The 20,834-nt window shown below is 42.4% G+C and overlaps 1 protein-coding gene across 4 annotated transcripts in view; it reads left to right on the top strand.

Moving 5' to 3' along the window:
- Positions 1–20,834, top strand: part of MAPRE2 (microtubule associated protein RP/EB family member 2) — a 176,328-nt gene that overhangs the window by 65,587 nt on the left and 89,907 nt on the right. Inside the window, exon 1 of one of the 4 annotated variants that reach the window (XM_007167070.2) lies at positions 7,397–7,672. The exons of 2 other annotated variants lie outside the window; for them this stretch is intronic. In XM_007167070.2, coding sequence (XP_007167132.1) covers positions 7,554–7,672 — 119 coding nt within the window. In that variant the 5' untranslated portion in view covers positions 7,397–7,553. Of the gene's footprint in view, positions 1–7,396; positions 7,673–20,834 lie in introns of those variants that run through there. One more of the 4 variants, XM_007167072.3, reaches the window with a different exon arrangement.

Genomic DNA, 20,834 nt, shown 5'->3' with positions numbered 1-20,834 from the left:
CAAGTTTGTGAATTGCATTCCCATCATGTTCTGTGAGTTATTCCACAAAATTAAGTCCAACCTTGAGAAAATCCAAGAAAAAGCAAATTAGAAAGCAAATTCCAACACACAGAGAAATCTTCCCTTAAGCAATGGCACGTTCTATATTTTGACATTACAGAAACCTCGCTATTTTACTAGCAAATGGGAAGGAGGCTTGCAAAACCCTGCCTTGTGGACGTATCGGCATAGCTATAATTGTGGCTGATAAATAATCTGCAGACAAGTAAATCTCAAAAGTCAATCCTGGAAGAGTCCACTTGCTCAGGTTGGTTTTGAAGGAGGGCATTCTTTGTCTGGGGGAAAACATTTACCAATTTTTCTTAAATAAAATGCTATTACTAAAAGCCAGGAGGCATATACATATTATAGAATTCTCATCAGATCTAAAGGAAGAACTAATAAAATCTTCTATGCCTCAGGGTTAAAGTAGCGAGCAAGGACCACTCTCAAGTACATCTCTATGCCACTGATGTTATTTCAGAGCCAACACCACTGGCTGGCCAATCATGTATTTATTCACTGCTATCATTTTGGGTGTGGAGCATATTTTAAGCCACTGATTGATAACCTGTCCCTGCCATTCCCTACTGGAAAATACCAAGACATACATACGCATGGGAAGATTACTTGTCCCAGGGCGGCAGTGGTGACTGCTAAGTGGAATCTTCTGTCTGCATTCAGAGGCGATAACAATCTAAGGAAGCTCCCCCTCCTCCATCTAAGGTGGTGTGACAGCTGTGAATGCCTTTGACAGCAGTGATTATCAGCTTCAGTGAACACATTTTAACTTGGAAAAGGCATTCGTGATGAGTAGGTACTGCTGGGATGGAATCGGGATTAGCATCCATTCTTGGCTAATGATTTCACATCTTCTCTGCTGTTGTATTTTGGATTTCTCAAATCCAAGGCAATGCAAAATCCCTGTTTTAGACAAATCTCACATGTTGCAGAAATAGACAATGATTTCTGCCAAGATGCAATTATCGTTGCTCTCTGGCCTAAACCTCAAGAGAAATGGGACTGTGCTATAACCTAGGAACTTGGAAAATTAAAATCTGGGTTGGTGCCCAGTTCCATCTTCCTTGATTGGGCCCGTGGACTGGGACGGCGGCTGGTTTCCTTTTTCGCTCGTTGCTCTGGCTCTGTGTCTGCTGGGTCTGCCTTAGTAATCCTGCTCTCCAAACACACATTTTAAATATTCGTTTGACTTTCTGGGGGAAGGGTGGGTCTTGACCCCATAGAAGGGGACACATCTGGTGCCTAACAAGTGCTCGTTAATGAACATATTGGCTCCTCCAATACTGCCGAGAGCTTTTTAGTGCAAATACTTGTTGATGCTAGTTAGTTGCTGACAATATATACATGACCCGTAATTTAATGTCACCTCATTCCTTCAGTATCTTTGTTAGGCCAGAATACTAGTGATCTTGCTAAGAATTACAGTTTCCCTACTTGTTGAAGATTTCTTTATTTTCTTCAGTAATCACTGATGGGTCTGATCTGAAATTCAATCTCTTAAAAATACCTTTGAGAGCACCTTATCAAATCCAGTCAACACTTCTGTGCCCTTATCTGTTTCTTGTTTGTTTTTTTGGGCGCGCCTTGCAGCATGCAGGATCTTCGTTCCCCAACCAGGGATTGAACCCGTGCTCCCTGCAGTGGAAGCATGGAGCCCTAACCACGGGACCGCCAGGGAATTCCCGTTCTCCGCCCTTATCTGATTCAAACGTTCTGTGACATTTGGCCCTAGAGACACCTCCCTCCTCTCTGATACCCACTTCTCCCCTGGGCCCAGTGAAACCACTCCTTCTTGTGATTGGCCCCATCAGGCCAAATCCTTTGCCGTCTCTTTGCAGGCTTCTTTTTTATCACTCAGCTTTTAGAGAGTTCCATCCCAGGCCTTGTCTTTCTCCCTGAGTGAGGGCATCCACACCCTCAGCTTCAATGATCACCCATGAGACAATTTCCTCCAAATCATATGTATCTCCAAGTCAAACATATACGTTCAAAGACCCACATGTTCCCTTATTCAACAAATACTTAACGAACACCCACTGTGTGTGAAGCCTGGTGACCAATCATTGTCACCACTAGGATGTCCTGTAGGTACTTCTCTATGTCCAAAACACGCTATGAGAATCTCTCTTCCAGAAGGACAATTCAATCTGTATTTGCCATCTTGATGAATGATACCGTTATCCCCTTGGTCACCCAAGCCACAAACTTAGGATTCACTTGAAATATCTTTCTCCTTCACTGCCCACCCTTAATCCCCGTCAACATCGTGCCCACATCCATTTAGTCCAACAAATCATAGCAGTTTTTCCCTCTGACTATCTCAGATCTGTGCTTGCTCCTACAACCCCTTGGCTCCTGTCTAAGTTTAGGCCTTCATCACTGTTTGACACATTTTGATCTCCAACATGGGACTTCCCGGGTGGCGCAGTGGTTAAGAATCCACCTGCCAGCGTGGGGGACGCAGATTCGAGCCCTGGTCTGGGAAGATCCCACATGCTGTGGAGCAACTAGGCCCGTGCACCACAACTACTGAGCCTGCCCTCTAGACCCCGAGAGCCACAACTACTGAGTCCACGTGACACAGCTACTGAAGCCCGCACGCCTAGAGCCCGTACTCCACAACAAGAGAAGGCACCATGAGAAGTCCACGCACTGCAACGAAGAGTGGCCCCTGCTCGCCGCAGCTGGAGAGGGCCCTTGCGCAGCAACGAAGACCCAGTGAAGCCAAAAATAAACAAACAAACAAATAAATAAATACTCCAACATGTCTTCTATGCTACTGCAGCATCAGACCTTCTTGATATGCAAATTTCACCATGAATTTCCCTCCCTAAAGCACTTCATGGTTCCAAAACACCTTCAGAGTGAAGGTCAAGCTTCATAGCTTGGCCACAGCCCCTCCTGCACCTGGTCCTGGCCCTGTCCCCTGCCATCATGCACTCTGTTCTCCATCCATACTAAACAACTTGCTGTCTCCCGGGGATATCATACCCTTTCGTACCTCTGTACCTAAGTATATCTGCTTGAGAAGCCCTTTGTCTCCCCTCTACACTACTGTTCCTCTTTTAAATGACAGTAGAGCCTAGTGGAGAAGCATGTCAACTTTGGGGCCAAGACATCCTGGACAAGTTGCTTTTGCTCTTTGAGCCTCAATTTCATCATTAGGGTCATTGTGAGAATCAGATCAGATATTTGTTGAATCAGTGAATTATGTATTCATGTAGTGCCTACTACCTGCCAGCCCTTATGCTGAGAACTGAAGATATAGCAGTGGGCAAAGCAGTGGAAGCCCCTCCCTAAGGGATCTTGTATTCTGTTTAGCACAGAGAAAGTGAACAAAAAAGGTTGTAATTATTACTCACCCAAGGCTTAAGTAATAGCTCCTTGGGGAAACTTTTCAGACCTACTTCCCAGTTTCCATTCTGAATTAGGTGCTCATCTTCTGTGGCTCTATATCACGCTGTATGGTGCCATTATCACGGCATCATGTTGTGTCATAATTGCCAATGTTTTCGTCTTGCTCATCTACAACTCTGAGTTCCTTGAGGACAGAACCTGGGACTTTTCTTGTTATTTTACCATCTTGTAGTACACAAGAAATCCAGCTATAAGTGTCAAGTGAATGAGTGAATGAACCTTTCAGAGTATGTTTAACTTATTGTTTAAAAATAGCATCTACCGGGGCTTCCCTGGTGGCGCAGTGGTTGAGAATCTGCCTGCCAATGCAGGGGACGCGGGTTCGAGCCCTGGTCTGGGAGGATCCCACATGCCGCGGAGCAGCTGGGCCCGTGAGCCACAACTACTGAGCCTGCGCGTCTGGAGCCTGTGCTCCGCAACAGGAGAGGCCGCGACACTGAGAGGCCCGCGCACCGTGATGAAGAGTGGCCCCCGCACGCCGCAAGTCGAAAAAGCCCTCGCACAGAAACGAAGACCCAATGCAGCCAAAAATAAAATAATTAATTAATTAATTAATTATTTTAAAAAAGGAAAAAAAAATTAAAAAAAAAAAAAGCGTCTACCGCTAAAGACCATTTGCTATAGGCCAGAGACCGTGTCAATTGCTTCAACTATATTACGTAATTTAATCTTCACGGCAACACTATGAAACCAGTATTATTACACCTACTTCACAGATGAGGAAACTAAATCTTAGAGATGCAGAGTAACTTGCTAGGGTCACATAGCCCACAGGTGGTGAAACCAAGCCGGGGACCCAAGTCTGCCTGATGCCAGAGCCCCAGCTTCAATCCACGATGCTTGGTAAGAGGAGCCATTTCTCTATGGGGCAGTTGGAGATCTAGGATGATGGTCTGCATATACTTTAGTTTAGATACATCTGTGTACATAAGACAAACCTTAACCTACAGTCAGATGTACACGAGACATTTTAGCTTATTTGTGTGTATGTGATCTGTGCGACTCTCTTGGCCCCGCTGAGGGGGATGGGAAATGAAAGGTTTTAAAAAGTTCACAGTATTACAGCCTCTTCCAGTTTAGACTGTCTTTGGAGCGCTCCATCTCTTGGGTGAATATTCAGTCTGTTAGATGTCCTCGTCTCTCCCTGGGTTCTCTGCCTAACTGTACCTAGCCACTGATTTTAGCCTCTAGTGTGTGATGAGGCTGCACGTTGATTGGGGAGGAAGGTGTTGGGGAGACACTCTTTGAAAGCCATCTCTTCCCAGAGTCTCAAATGGGACTTCTGCCTCATTAGGCAAAAGAAATTCCCTTAGGCTGAGAACAAAGCCAAAACCTCTCTAACATCTCCCTCCAGGGACCCGGAGGTGGGAGATCCTGCTTTTTCCCACTTCCACCTGCTGCTTTCCAACCTTGGGGTTGGAAAGGGTACTCTCCCCGCCCTCTTCCTGCCTGTTCGGCGTTTCCCTCTGTCCTAGCATCCTCCTTCCCCAAGTGGAATGTGCCTTCCCCTTCTCCCCAGGGCTAAACTGGAGAATGGCTGCCAGGTAACCTGATTTATGGGGAGAGGAATGAAAACACATCTGCTTAATATTTTCCAATTATTACCCCTGTTACCCCTGCATCTCGGAGGGTAATCACAAGTCTCTGGGGGCTCTCTGGGTCCCTTTGGAGTGGGGTGGTTCAGAGCAGTCCTGGAGGAAGACTTACAAGGCTCTTAGGTACCTCCTCCACCTGCCTCACTACCCCTCCCCTTTTAGCCCATTCACCCAAATTCCTGGTCATAGTTCTCATCTTCATGAACAGCCCAGAGACAGTGGGAGTATTCTCTCCACAAAATTAGCTGGTATAACCAATGATCTATAATACATTCAAATTCTGACAAACATAGTCCCTATGATAACACCAGTTATGTAACCTATTACTTAAATACGGGATCATGGAAAAGAAAGCTATCCGAAAGAGCCCCAAATGAGAGCGTGTATGCGGAAAACGTTAAATATTTGATTTGTAGACTGTGCCTTTTAACCTCAGACTGTTCTCAAAGAAAGGGGAAGCTTTTGTGAAGGGGAACAAATTAGTAAGGAAATTAACAGCCATGGGTCAAGTAACAGAAATAGTAAGAGGAAGTGTTGATCTTTGTAGCAGTAACTACACTCTCATGCCCCTTTAGCTCATTGTGCAATGTGAGGCTTGCTGTGTATCTCTTGTACTTAGATATTTATCTGTTGTACCTTGTGAAGTCTTAGGTCAGAATTGGATCCTTATTGTATGAAAAATAATTCTCATGTAAGCTGAGATATGGATGAAGAAATCAACTTGTGCACTGTGAATTCACTGGAGAAAGTAGAAAATAAAATTATTAAAATATAGTTCAAAAGGAGAATACAGAATAGGAAAAAATGCCCCCTTATTTAAGATTATCATTACCATCTGGGTTGTAAACCATTTGACTCTAATTCTAGAAGCTTGATGCCAGAAATAACTTATTACCAGGGAAATATGCTGGAGAATTGTCAGGAATGACAAATTTTTTTACTTGTTTTAACATCTGTATCACAAAATGATAAAGCTGGTAAGCCATACAATGATGTGAAGGCATGAGCCTAGTACTTTCTGCTACATATATTTATTCTGTCTTTTACATTCCAATTCTCCTTCCTTTCCCACCCCCCAAAGGGTCAGAGACCACTTTTGATAAGCAGAGAATCCTTCAAACTCCCTTCTTCTTTCTGAAGGAAAGCACTGGACACATCTGGAATCTGTTCAGAATTTATAATCTAATCCATACACTTTGCACAGTACTAGCAATTCTATTCACGGCTCTCTTTTCACAGTGGTCATGTTGAGAAGTACATAAAGTACTTGATTCTTACCTTGATCTATAACATTTATGAGTTCACATTAAACATAGACCACCAGTGTCCAATCACATTGATAAAAGCATGTCATTTTGAAGTTCCAGTTCACTACTTCCTGGCTGTGTGACCTTGAGCATGTTGCTTAATCTCACTAGTTTACTCATCTTTAAAATAGGGATGGTAATAATAATAGTACCTGGCTCCTAGCCAATGTATTTGAAAGCTCCATTGCAATGATACAGAACAGCTTGAATGTTGAGAGCCTCCAAATACTAAATTGGATGTTCACGTGTTTAATTCAAAGAAAATAAAATACATGACAAGGATTTAATTATGTGTATCAGGAGACAGTATAAGAATTTGAATTGGGAGGTCGTGGGTAAGCATGATGTTCTAAGATGGTGGTTACCTTTTTTTTTTTAACTCTCTTTGGGGATTCTTTTGTGCAGAAAATCTCTTAATTTGCAATCTTTGATCTTCTCATTATTAACGTAAAGGTATATTGATTAGAAGGAAATGCAGCTTCCTCTTAGCTTTTCAGGTTTGGGGCTACTTTTGGGGAGGCGGTCGCTGCTGTTTGGAGAATGGGGGAGGAACCTGGAAGTTTTAACCCCTTAGTCTGATATACTTTCTAGAAGGAGGCTACCAGGTCGTCTTATATTTTTCTGAAACCAGACGGAGTTTAATTTTCATGACACAAGAACTTGGTATTGAAGGAGTTAAAGGGTCTCCCACACCCCTCTGCCTGAATCGTTCTTTTGTGTACACAGCTGCAGTGGGAGCTCGGGTTGGAAAGGAAATGGTTAGAGGAAGAGCTGGTTTTCAGACCCAGGCGAGTCTGCAAGGGGGGCCGGGGGTGGCCTGGGGTTTTACATGCCAGATGTAGGCCTGCCCGGGTGCCTGCTTGGAGCCGCTGGCGTGGTCACGCCGGGGCCCAGCGCTAATCAAGACGAGGTGATGAGTTAGCGCGTTGCTATGGGGATGGGCCGGGCCACGTGACCAGGGTGCTGCTGCCGGCGCTTTGACGTCAGCAGCCGGGAGGGCGGGCCTCGTGAGGGCGGGGCGGGATCCGAGGAGGAGAAGGGAGCTGCGAGCAGAGCAGCGAGCAGGCGGCAGGCGCGGTCTGCGCGAGGAGCAGGCGAGCGGGAAGGCGAGACGCAGCCACCTTCCTCACCAGCCAGCCCACAGCGGTTTGTTCCCAACCTCGGGAGTGCGCCAATGCCCGGGCCGACCCAAACCCTGTCCCCAAATGGCGAGAACAACAACGACATCATCCAGGATAACGGGACCATCATTCCTTTCCGGAAGCACACAGTGCGCGGGGAGCGTTCCTACAGGTAATGGGGCTGGCACGGGAGCGGCGCCGGGCGGGGGACCGCGGCGGGCGGGCGCGCGGAAGTCCGCCCGTTATATAATGGAGCAGACGCTGCCCCCGGACCCGGCTGCAGACGGGCGTTTGTAAAGGCGGTTGTGATTATTTGCTCTCTGTTTCCATGTGTCATGTTGGGTGTGCACGGAGGCTTCCCGATTGCAGATGGAAAGCATTTTGTGAATAGGTTTGCTGCCTGCAAGGGGTCTCCCTCCATCTCTTTCCTTCCACATTGATTTCAAAATGCAAGCAATTTTCTCCCCCTCTCCAAAGGGAGACAGGCTGGAGCACTTCCTTTCCTCCTTCCTTTTTAGATTTTAAAGGAACCATGAGGTAGGCTGTGCCTGAAGACAGGGAACCAGGAGGATGGTGAGGAAAAGGTTTGCGCTTGCCCGGGTGTGCGTGTGTGCAGGAAAGATGGAATCCTCTAGATGAAGCAGCAGTCTGTGATGTTGAACCGCCAGATTGATGGAGCTTTGTAAGAATTCTGCTCGCTGATTGGTGCAAGGATTGACAGCAGAGGTCACAGTGTCAGACATTCACCAAAATTTTCTCCATAGAACCCAAGGTTTATTAGAAAGAGACTGGACTGCAATGGACCTGAAAAGAACTGGGTGCCGTTATGCATTTTCTTAGGAGTTTATGGCCTCCGCATGGGTGGGGGAGCCCGCCCTTCTTATTTACAGTAGGAAGGTAATTCCTGGTATTTTGCTGAGGTCTGATTTGAGGATGGGACTGATCTTGGTCATTGTGTTGTGAGCCTTTTGATTAATGAGGCAGCCTGTACGGTTGGCATCGTTTTTACATTAGCATATCTGGCAATATGTTCTAGTAGATAAGCTCATTAAAATTGTTTGCATTGTTTGATAAGGATAACAATGTAATGGAGAATGCAGCTAGAGTCTAATGCAGCTCAAGGCCAGACTTTTAGGGAGACTGATAGCTTCGCTCCTATTTCCTCTGAAGTTCTTTTGTACTGGGGTAGTTATTTTTAAATGTTACCTTGATAACCGCTAACAATGCTTTTGCTTTGAGGCAGAGCCCACATACCTCTGAAATGCATCCTCTCAGCGAGCAACAGGAAATAACTTTTTTTTTTTTTAATGCCTTCATCTAAACATTCAGATGGTATTATGGGCATACTAGTCTGTGTGTGTATAAATATTGCATATTTTAAAAATAGAGCCAAAAGTACCCCCACATCCTCTCTCTTTGACCAAAGAAATGCTATGAGCTGACTGAAAAAAATATATATATAAGCAATCTTTGCCCTGTCATCTCTGGCAGTTACATAAATACTGGGAGTTAATTTTGGCTGTGCCCATGAGGTCACCAAAATCTCATGCCTATGGTTCCAAGTAATATGTTGACATGGCATCCTTAGAGATTCCAAGTGCTTGTTAAAGCAAGCACTTAATATAAACCAAAATTGGTTAATATAAATTTGCTTAATATAAACCAAAATTGGTCCACAACCTCTGGGACTCTCCTTTTGGAGACCCATGAGACTGGAACTTTGGGTCCCTTCTCTCCTTTACTTCTCTCCACCTTTCTCTGGACATTCCAAAGCTTAAAGTAGAATTTAAAAACAAAAACAAAAACCAAAAACTCTGAGTTGCTTTTAAACCACACTTATTTAAACTGCTCTTATAGGTAATAAATTTGAAGCCCATATTTCTTCAGTGATTTCATCTCTGGCACGTAGGTAGCAATTGCTTTTAAGACAGAGTTCGAATTTTACCACATGGGCCGAACGAAGGCAGTTGTCTGGTTGGGTTTTATTAGTCATATGAACTAACTTACAATGGCAGTGGAAAAATCATTTGGTAGAAAGGTTAAATGCTACCTTTTGTTGATGAATTATTGCTTTAAAATAAAAATTTATTCACCTTTTAAATTCAGTCCAAGTTATGATTTCCATTTCCTGAACTATTTCCAGTTTGCTGTGTGAGTCCCTGTATGGTACCTGAAATTATGTGAAAAACAAAGCTGAATTTAAGTAAAGATCTGACTGAGCAAAATCTTACGTCACTAAGAGCATCATTGCCTTTGTATTTTATGTAATAGGAGTATTGGATGCTCTAGTGAGAGATGTCATAGGTTAAATGAAGAAAGAAGACTCCAAAATTACATTTGTATTGTGTTATGTAAAGAGTGCACATGGAGACAGACACACTTGATATTTTCCTTGGTCTGCTTTTCTTTCAAAGTGGATGACCAACGTAGTATAACTACCACTTATTTTTTTGGAGGGGTGGAGGGGAAGGAAAAATGTGTCACGTTTTTCTATCCAGGAAGTGTTCCATAATTATTTTGGCGTCCTGAGGTTGGAGTAATATTGCCATTTAATTGCTGAGGAAGCTTGGAAGGCAATTTGAAAGCCAGAGAAGAGATTTAACCACATAAGTTTTATTTTGGCCGTAGGTTCATTTTGGCCCCCAACAATGAGGTGAGCTTGAGAGTTCTGTTGGAGTGCCATGGAGGGGCCTGAGTCAGCCAAGAGCCCTGGGAGTATCACAGGGAATTCTCTTTGTGGTTCCTTTGCTGACTTCTAGGTAGGGCCCCAGCAGGTCCTTCAATCTTTGGCTTTATTTTCTACATTTGCTTATTACATATAGACTCTCTCATCACATTCTTATAAAAGTTTTTGTGATGTTAACTTCAAATATTTAAAACAAACACCATCTTAAAAGAGGTATGTAAATATAAGAAGAGTGCTGTTATTACTGAAAGGGGACTCTTCCCAGGTACTCCAGGACAAGAACACCCCTCACCTGGCTGGGAGCACAGGTGAGAGGAGAAGCAGACACCCATGAACAAGACTGTTCTTTCCTGCTCCATCTGGGGGCAAGTGGTCACTCTTCCCAGGAGGAGACATTATTGTCATAACATTTGCATGAGATTGTTTATAAATAAGGATCAAATATGGTTCACAACCCAGATATCTTGATCCAGGTATCTCTTGGTATAAACAGAGCCCATTTTTACAGCCTGGCCTAGAGTGGGTGGTAAATCATTATCGAAACAGAGTGCACTTCGATTAGTAGAGCAAGTTTCCTTTAGAAAATTACCCTTCCATTAGCAATTTCACTTGAAAAGAGCAAGTGCAAAAATGGCTCAGCAGAACTGACTGGATGTGTTTCCACAGCTCATGTCCACTCCTGTGTGATCGCCTTCTCAGCCCCAGCTTCCTCGTTGCATTTATGAGTGATAGAAATCCATATATTTTAAGAGCTGCCTAAAAAACAAATGTGGTGTGGGCCATCTGAGGTGACGCTGTTTAATTCACAGAGCGAACAAGTCGTGCTCTTGCTCTCCTGGGAGGGGCGACTCTCTCTAGCTCTGCTTCACGCAGATGCTCGTAGGAAATGAAATTTATTAACTGGCCCTCTGCCCACTGCATCTTTGTTTGCATACTCCAGGCGTTTAAGAATGAATGTATAAGTCCAGAGGACTGGTTCCACATGGGTGTTTGAACACGCAACTACAGTAGCATGTGTTTCTGAATACTTAAAAAAAAAAAAAATTACTTGGCCCCAGGCAATGGACTGTAAAGAAAAACACAATGAAAACTTAAGCCTAAAACATTGGCTCTGACATCCAACTTTGCCAGTTTTGAAAACTGAACTCATGGTAAGGAAAACAAAAAGAAATATTGTGTGTGTGTGTGTGTGCACACGCATGTGCACAAAAGATAGTTGTGAAAGCGTGTTCTGTTTAATAGAAGCTATTGTAACACGCCTCACTTTAACCAGAATGTAGATTTCAGATCACATTCCCCCAAATAGCAGCTGCAGACAGCAGAAGTCTCCTTCATACATCTCCATTATGTATGTATTAGTATCATCTGGGTTTACTACTGTCACAGGAGGTTTTTGAAAACAGTGATTTTTGTCCTTAACATTTTTCTTAGTATTTTTAAAGGGTTACTTGATGCTTTGATTATTAGGTGCCCAATTTTTGAACTTCTTTTCAGGGTCCTTTGTCAGGGCGTCTGTTAAGGGGATGGTCTTCCCGGTGCCCTTGGTGAGAGGCTCACCCCTGCTCAGCAGTGGTTGTCACTGGTCTTATCTCTTTACGGTGCATTATCTTAGCAGAACAGTGGTTTGAGATGGTCCTCTGAATTTAGGAGGTTGATTTCCATATGCAGTATCTTTCCTATATATTCAGAGACCTCTCGAAGCTGCATTGAATAATCCCTTAGATCAGTGGAGGGGGAAATACCGGGACTAATCTAAATATTCCGTTTGGTTTGGAGAATTAATTTGACAAACGCTTGAGAGTCTTACTCTGGCCAAGCTCTCTGCCAGATGCCCCTTCAAGGACCTTGAGTTCTATTTCAAAGTCAGATGTGTGAGCTGTTCATTTTGTAACAGGTTTACTTTGTTGTGAATATTTGGCTTGGTCTGATAGCAAACGTGTTTTGCACTTCCTGAGCCCACAGTGAGTCAAAGTAGAAAAAGACACCCTCAAGGCCAGTGTGCTATAGGAAGCTGAGACATTGGTGGAGACCAACAATTTGGGTGAAAAGAGAGTGCAGGCTTTAGAATCAGAATTTTCATTGGCCTGGCGAGGCACATATTGGGCAGAAGCGGAGAGTAGGGCAGGAGCATTGGAAGGCAGGAAGGTGACCGGAACTTGAAAATAGAAAGCCATTGAAAGCACGTTAATTGGAAGACAACATAGTAAAAACAGAGGTGCATGCTGGAACTGATCTTCCGTTTTGCAGTGAGAGTTGAAAAGAAAATGGAATCCTCCAGTGCCCCACCCTGCAGTGTCCAGAATTCCTAGAGAATACTTAGTTTGCTCTAGTAGAGAGAACTCTCCAGCTCTAGTGTAGGTAGATGTTCCTGGCTCAAGTCATCTTTCCCTCAGTAGAACCAATCAGGGCAACTTCTTCCCATAACAGGATTGGTACTTAGGTCAGATGGTGGCTTGTATTTACAGATGCCCACTTCATAGTTACTGGGCTAAAGAGATGGCTGTTGTGTAGAGTTTACACTATTTTGATCCTCCCAAACTCCCCAGGCTAATTCGAATTTTACTCACTTGAACCAGCACAGACTTATTTAAAGCATTATCTTGTTTTTTCTAAAGGAGCAGAAGGTGGTGATAGATGCATAGGATGGTCAAGCTGATGGCTGCTTTTAGTGATGGACGCTTTTGTGTAATTTATCTAATAAAGGAAATGTAACTAGAGCTCAGTCTTTTTCTTTTTTCTAGACCTCATTTGCTTCGGGCAGGTAAAATGTGCCAAAAGAGCCAGATTTGGGTTATGACTTGGAACAGAAGAGGAATAGGGCAAGAGACTTGAAAATGAAGAGTACACGTTATATAGTGTGCTTTGGCAGAAGTCTGTAAAACTTGGGATCTTGCGTACAGAATTGGTCCCGAGGTTTATGGCCAGTGCTTGTTGTTATATCATCCTTAACATGACAGTGCTCTTCCTATGAGGCACACCGTTTTATTTTTCCTAGAAGTAGTGTTTATTTTTCTTTTATAACACATTAATTCTTTGTTCTTAAGAGAGCCTACCCTGGCAAAGCCCTGAGAGGTAATTCGTCAAAAATGCCAGCGGCATTGACATCTCAGGGCGGTGTTCTTGGGTTCACAGTTCTACTTTGGTTACAAACAGTAGTCTCCCCTCATGCAAGAGCCCTCCTGGTTCCGCGCAAGGTTTGCATTTGGTGCTCAGCAAATCAGGAGAAGGCGCAGCCACTAACATGGGCCCCTCTTCCCCCACCCCAGTCTACTTCCATTTTGTCATTTTGGAAAGCCAAAACGTGTTTTCAGGTTATTAATAATAAAATCTTTTAAATTTCCACTCTTTAAATAATTACACAATTATCGTTGTATTAAAATTTAAGCCAGAATTCCGGCAGTCTAAGAATCTGTTCTTTCAGCAAACTTACGGGGTTCCTTCTATATGCCAGGCTCCATGCCAGGCACTTGAATTCAGAGATAAATCATGCACAGCCCCTTCCTGAAAAGCCTGTAGTACTGGGGACAGCAGGCAGGAAAGCAGCGCTTGACAGAAGGAATCTGAGGTGAAGAGGTACCTCTGACCCCAAGTAAGTAATTCTGTGATTCTTGTGCTGATACTCGGCCAGGGCAAAATTACCAGTCCTGTAATTTTCAGAAGCTCTTAGAAATGGTGCATGTAAATAAAAACTATGTTTGAGTGTGTGTGTTCCCTACCACGACCTCAGTGTATAAGTTTTTATACAGCCCCAAGGCACAGGTTTGAGCATTGTTGAGTGACCTATGTGGTGGGAAGGTAGTCACTTGGGGAAAAGTAAAAGGCTTATCTCTTTTGATCCCCCAAGTTTTATATTTGTACTGACCATCACTGTGTTTAAAATAGTACAGTATACTAACTTTTATGTAAAGAAAATTTATATATTCATATTTCCTTGATGTGCATGGAGAAACTGAAGGAATATAGACTAATCGCAGTGGAATTGTACAGACAGTCCCTGGGTACCTTTCTTTGTTTAAAAAAAAAAAAACTTGCAACTATGTAAATGCACTACCTAATCAATCAATGGTGTTTCATTTAAACCTTAGTAGCATTTTAAAAATTAAATGAGTTTTGACTTTTAACAGTGAGTTGTACGTGCTGAAGTGTGTTGGGAAGCATCTCAAAATATCATGGACTTGTTGGAAGTCACATGGATGATATTAAAGATTTGCCTAACGCAAGCACCACCCTTTAAAACGTCGCAAATCACAGATGAAACGTGCTCCCACAGCATCCGCCCCTTGAGGTTTCACACATAGCAATGCATAGTCCATGTTTTGTTTCATTTTCCCCAGAGGCCATCGGAGCGTGATCAGTATCGTTTTTTTTGTGATGCGGCCAGCCTGTTTAGTATTCTCCAGGAATCTTGCACTAACTGCAAAATAATCCTGTGAGGATTCTTTGTCAGTATCCTCTTTGGATGTTTCTCTCCTCATTTATTGAGCACCTGGTGTGTGTCAGGTATTGTGCAGGGGCCCTTAAAAATGTGAGATTGTGGGTTATGGCCATTTTTTTAGCCACTCGGCTGCTGTCCTCTGCCCCAAGCCCCACCCCCTGCCCCCAGCTCTGAGTCTGACTCCCCCCCCCCCCCTTATGGAAGTTATTGAGCAATAGCTGGCCTTGATGGGACCCCCCGCGGTCGTGCTAGACACCAGTCAGGAAAGAGGCCATCTGCATCCACCAGCCCTGCCTGCTCCTGCCCCTCCCCCACCCGTCTGGGTGAAGGCTGAGTGGATCCCATGGAGACTGACCAATTAAGAAGAAACAATAGGAGAGCTTTGAATACATTATCCCAGCTATAGGGACCTGCTGCTCACCGGCGGCAACCACGAAATAGAAGGCTTGTGGAGCTCGTGAGCCAAGGTCTCTGCTAGAAAAGGAGGAAGCGAAAGAGGGAGTGATTGGTGGGTGCCATGGGGTGGAGAGAGCAGGGCAGGATGAGGGCTTCTTGGGGTGGATGTGTCAGCCCCTCCTCTTCCCCCCTGGCTTCCCATCTCTTTCTGTGTCTGGGGTCCTAGTACATCTGTCCCTCCAGCACGTATTCTCCAGGGAGAAGGAAAAAGAGATGAGAGTCATCAGCCGCCTAGGCAGGGGGCTGAGGACAGGAAGGCATGGGGACCTGTAAGTCTTTCCAACACCCCTTAGAGGGGCTGGCAACACACAATAAATGGAAAAGCAGGTTTGGTGTTTGGGAAGCCGGTTTGTCTTTCCCTGGAATTTCTGACAGGCAGATAGCATTGTCATATCACCGACTTTAGGATGTCAGTGTGAATAACTGTGAACATACTTGCAGGCTGTGTGATGAGTGTCACTGCTACCTCACCTCCCATTCAAAACTTAGTCTACCTCCCATTAAGACCAACTGGGGCTCTCAAAGTCCCAGATGGCTGCTCAGAGAAGCAGGGAGCGGTAGCAGGCAAAGCTTGGGCTCGGGCATGAGACTTACTCTGCCACCCCTTTCTAACTGTTTCATCCAGGGTGAATTTTTTAGCCTCTCTAAGCCTCATTTTCCTAATGTGCTAATGGAAATAATAATAGCATCAACCTCACAGTTCTTAATGAGGACTTAAATGAGATACGGAATATAAAGTATACCAAGCAGTGAATGGTGCAAAAGTAAATGCCTTTAAAAATGTTAGCTAGTACTGTTGCTTGTAATTTCAATGTACCCTTTTACCCTGTCTTTATAATAAGCTATGACCTTTGTGTCGTCGGTACCTGTTACAATACCTGGCACATAGCAGATGTTCATTAAAAGTCCAAATTCAGTCTGGGAAAAATTCAAACAAATTATACTCTGCTGTCCCCCACCTTACCAACTTTATTAAGAATTAATTTTACATACCGTAAACTGTATCCATTTAAAGTATATGATTCCATGAGTATTGATGGTATGTATGCCTTTGAAGCCATCACTCCCAAAAGATTCCTGGTACCCTTTGCACTTCATATCTCTTCTGTCCACAGCCCCAGGCAACCACTGCTCTGCTTTCTGTCACTGTAAATTAGACTACATTTTATATAAATGGAATCATACAAATTGTACTCTTTAGTGTCTGACTTCTTTTACTCGGCGTAATGATTTTGAGATTCATCCGTGTTGGGTTTACCAGCAGATCATTACTTTTTGTGGCGAAGTAGTATTCCACTGTATGGCTATACCATATTCTATCAATTACCAGCTTGTGAACATTTGGGTTGATTCCAGTTCTTGGCAATTATGAATACAACTTCTATGAATATTCATGTATAAATCTTTGTGGATCAAATGTTTTCATTTCTCTGAGGTAAATATCTAGGAGTGGAATGTTTGGGTAATATAATTGGTGTTTAAGAAACTGCAAATAGTTGTCCAAAGTGGTTGTACCATTTCACATTTCTACCAGAAGCGTAGGAGAGTTCCAGTTGCTTCACATCCTTGTCAACACTTGGTATTGTCAGTCTTTTCAATTTGGCCATCCTTACAGATGTGTACAGGTATACCGTTGAGATTTTAAGTTATGTTCTTTTGATGATTAATGATGTTCAGTGTCTTTTATGTGTTTATTGGCCATTTGTGTATATTCTTTAGTGGAGGATGTGTTCAGATCTTTTGCCTGTTTAAAAAAATTAGTTGGTTTATTGTTATAAGAGGATTATAAAAAGTATAACCTGGATACTATCATATAGTCTTGACTTAGTCTTGACTTAGATTTTAATGGGTTTGAGTCTTGTGTTTTTAACCTGAATATAATACCTGTCAAGAAAAAGAATAGTTTTTTCTACATGTTCTTTATCCCCACTGCCTTTTCTAGCAATTAGGTCCAGCTCTTAGTAAATACATATTAAATGATTCTATTAAAATAGACTGCAAAATAATAACAGGATCATTATATTAACTCAGGGAAAAAGCACTAAATCCACTTAAAAAGTTATATTAAAGAGTTAAATTTTGGAGCTGTGTTTTCTTTGGGGCCTTGATAGATATGAGATGCTCTTTTAACTCTGTGGGGAAGAACCCTGTAATTCTGTAGATACTCTTTTCTTTCTATTGAGTGTTCCCTTAACACCGTATGAAACATTCTGCTATTGAATTTAAAAGGAAAATGTGTGTGGAAATGTTTTCTTCTTTAAAGACAGCAAGGAGCCATTTTCATACTTTCGAAATTTTGCCCAGGATAATCAAAGCATTACATGCCTTCCCCGCCTTTTTTTTTTTTTTTTTTTTTTAAATCTTGCTCACTCCTTTTCATTCTATCTAATTTGGCATTTTTGTTGTTGCCAGTTTGGCTCCTGACTTCTCAAAACCCCTAAGGAGAAATTGCCTCAAGTAGAGTTTAGAAACTGGGAAGCAAAAGCTCAGTAGGGTCCTAGGTTTACCTGAAAGGATCTGCTGAGGGCCCTTGTGATTTTTGAAAGGGTAGGAATGCTTGGCTTCCAGAATCTTTGCAGCCGAAAACCAAATTTCTTAACCACATATGTTTCAAAACCCAAAGATACTATAAAATAAAGGTCACTTGTGACTTCACAAATGCCATAGGTCTACTAGTAGATTTTGAGTGCAACTTCTTTCATCTATCACTTATTCATTTCATTGCAAAACCATGAGGCCAGATTTCAGATGAATTACTGCTTCTATGATGGCAGTAATCTCTTGCTGTCTAGGTCATGGATGATTATTTTCTGTGTTCTGTTTAGGACTGAGCAAGTTATAGCCACTCGAGGATCAGTTGAGAGTTGAAAGTGTTCTTTTTGCTTTAATTGAGGTTGTTCCATGAAAGGAAGCCAAATACCACTCGACAGGACATCCTGTGATTCCCTTAGTTTACGATGGCCAAGAACATGACTTTTTTTTTTTAAAATAAGATGATTGCTTGCTTCCTTTCCTGTTAACAAGGGAGCCCAGAACCGATGGTGTCCATTTGGCTTTAAGGGCAATAACTAGCAAACAACTAAACCTCTCTCCAAAATCACCTAAAGAATTATAGGACATGGAAGAACGTCCAGATCTTTTTATGTGAGCCAACAATGATTTGGTCATTGTTCGCATTTAAGTGACTGCCGGTTCTGTTGTCCTGAAATAATAACTGAAAAAGAGAGGAAACTAGACCAAACTAGAAGTTCTAGGAATTAAATATGTTAACATAAAATCTGGAATCGGGTATATTATGGTATATCTGAACAATGAAGTGTACTGCAAATACTACACATGAAGAAGATATGGAAAATGTTCAAAATACGGTAAGAGAAGTGAGCTGATTAGTACAAAAATACGTATGTATTGTATTGGTTTCCTAGGGCTGCCATAACAAATTTCCACAAATGAGGTGGCTTGATATGTATTCTCTCACAGTTGTGGAGGCTGGAAGTCTGAAGTGAAGGTGATGGAAGAGCTCTGCTCCCTCTGAAGGCTCTGAAGGGAATTCATTCTTTGCCTCTTCTGCCTGGTCGCCCTCTGTGTCCCTTGGCTTGTAGCCGCATCGCTTCAATCTCTGCTCTGTTATCACATGACTTCCTTCCCTGTGTATCTGTGTCTCTCTGTGTCTCTAAACGGTCTTCTCATAAGGACACCAGTCATTGAATTTAGGGCCCTAACCTCATCTTATCTAATTACACCTGCAAAGACTGTCTTTCCTAATAAGATCACATTCTGAGGTTTCAAGTGGATGTGAATTCCAGGGGGGACACTATTAAATGTAGTGTATGTGTGTGTGTGTGTGTGCGTGTGTGTGTGTGTAACCGTTTTTATAAATGTACCTGTATAAAATACACAACACCCCACACACTCATATAAAAGAGGTCTTTAATTTTATTTTTATCTTTATTTTCTACTTTTTCTCTAGTGAAAATGTACTGATTTTTTAATACAAAAATATTTTTAAAAATAAAAAAATAGCACTTTGACATCTACTTTTTAAAAATAGTTTTTTTTAAACTAGCATTCTACCTTGAAATTGTTTTCTTTGCTTCATCAAACTTTTATGAGATTTTTTTAACCTTAATTTAAAATAGGAATTAATCCTTTGTAGCATATATACACAAAAATATATAGAGTCAGTTAATATTTTTATGGTATTAATTGTGTTTATTATGCTTAGTATAACAATAACTAAAACTGAAGTAAAGTAAACTAGGTCTTTGAGACTTTGGGTCAACCAGTATAACATCAGCTCTTTGGTTTAAGTCTGGGGAGCCACACACACACACACAAAAAGTTACAATTATACTCAGTTGCTGAATTCAAATTAATTTTTAAAATATGTTTTAAAGTCTCTAAGTTAAATTAATCTTAGGAACCTAGAAACTAGGCATAAGGGCAGGATGGGGAGGCACTTTGCCAAATTTCATCCATTCAAATTGACTCAAATACTGGTCAGTTTTTAACATACATATTCACTCTGGAACTCACTTCATTTACTCACCGAATGCCTTTAGACTTTCCTGTCTCTAGTAACATCTCTATTTAGTCCAGTTGTTTATAAAGTCTTCTCATAAGTAATTTCCTTTCCCTTAATAATTTCTGAATGCTCATCAATCAACTGTTATTTTTCTGTCTTTATCCCACGTTTAACAAAACATTCCAAATTCAGCAGGGACCACAATCCCCCACGTTTGTTAAACTACAACAGTATATTAAATTTTGTCCTTTGCTCCTGTGAGTCCTCATACCGTAGAACTGCAGAATCAAAACAGGAGGCTTCAATTCAAGAAACTGCTATACATCCACTCTTTCCTAAACCCAAGGGTCTGGCTGTGTATCTGCCCCTCTGGTATTTCTGTACCTGATTCAGTTTGAACATGGCACAGTTCTTATCCACTTTTTACTCACATGCTCAGTATCTGCACTTCCTTTTGAGAATCACAGTGTTCTTACACTGATGACTGGAAATGTTTTAACTTTTGACCTGTGAAAAGGCAGCGGATAGGAGAGTGGAGAGGTACTGCAAGTTAAGAGTGAGTGAGTGTGTGTGTGTGTGTGTGTGTGTGTGTGTGTGTATGTGTGTGTGTGAACTGATTTTTGTCAGGGGCTGTTGGGTATTTTGATGCAAGTCTATCAGCCCTTTCTTCATTCCCATAAATAGTAAATGAGTTTATTGGCTTAAAACAAACAAACAAACAAAACTCTTCTACTCCAATACAAGGCAGATAGGATTGGTGTTTGGTTGACCAGACAAGAGTAGCAGGAAACTAGGGAAGGGGAAAGAAGGATAAACTCTGACTCTGGGGTGGAATTGTAGGCGGATAGCAGGGAGTCTATTCTCTGGCCTAAATGAGTCATTTCACCTGGGCAAGGAAGTTTGGGGAATAATGGCCTGGGGAACTGGTGATGAAATAGTGCTCCAAGTTTTGATAGTATTTCCTCACTGCTACACCAGTTTGGCTGAACATTACTAATCTTAGTCAGAAATTTCCATTTCCCGTGCTCATGACTTGCAGCCATCTTGGATATAATTCACAGGATGTCCTCTGGCGTTGGGGAGTGGGTTTGAGGTAGAAAGCCAATGAGTACCTTGTCAACTAAAGGTAGTATTTAAGAAGTTTAAGGAAAGAATTAAGAAGAGTGGGTGGCATGGACAGGGCTGGGGGTATGTCGGTGTATATCTTCCATTTTAGAGTTAAATTCACAGGG

Source organism: Balaenoptera acutorostrata, chromosome 13, assembly GCF_949987535.1.
Source record: "Balaenoptera acutorostrata chromosome 13, mBalAcu1.1, whole genome shotgun sequence".
Taxonomy (NCBI): domain Eukaryota; kingdom Metazoa; phylum Chordata; class Mammalia; order Artiodactyla; family Balaenopteridae; genus Balaenoptera; species Balaenoptera acutorostrata.
Note: the sequence above shows the minus strand (reverse complement) of the source record. Positions and strands in the feature narration are given on the sequence as shown.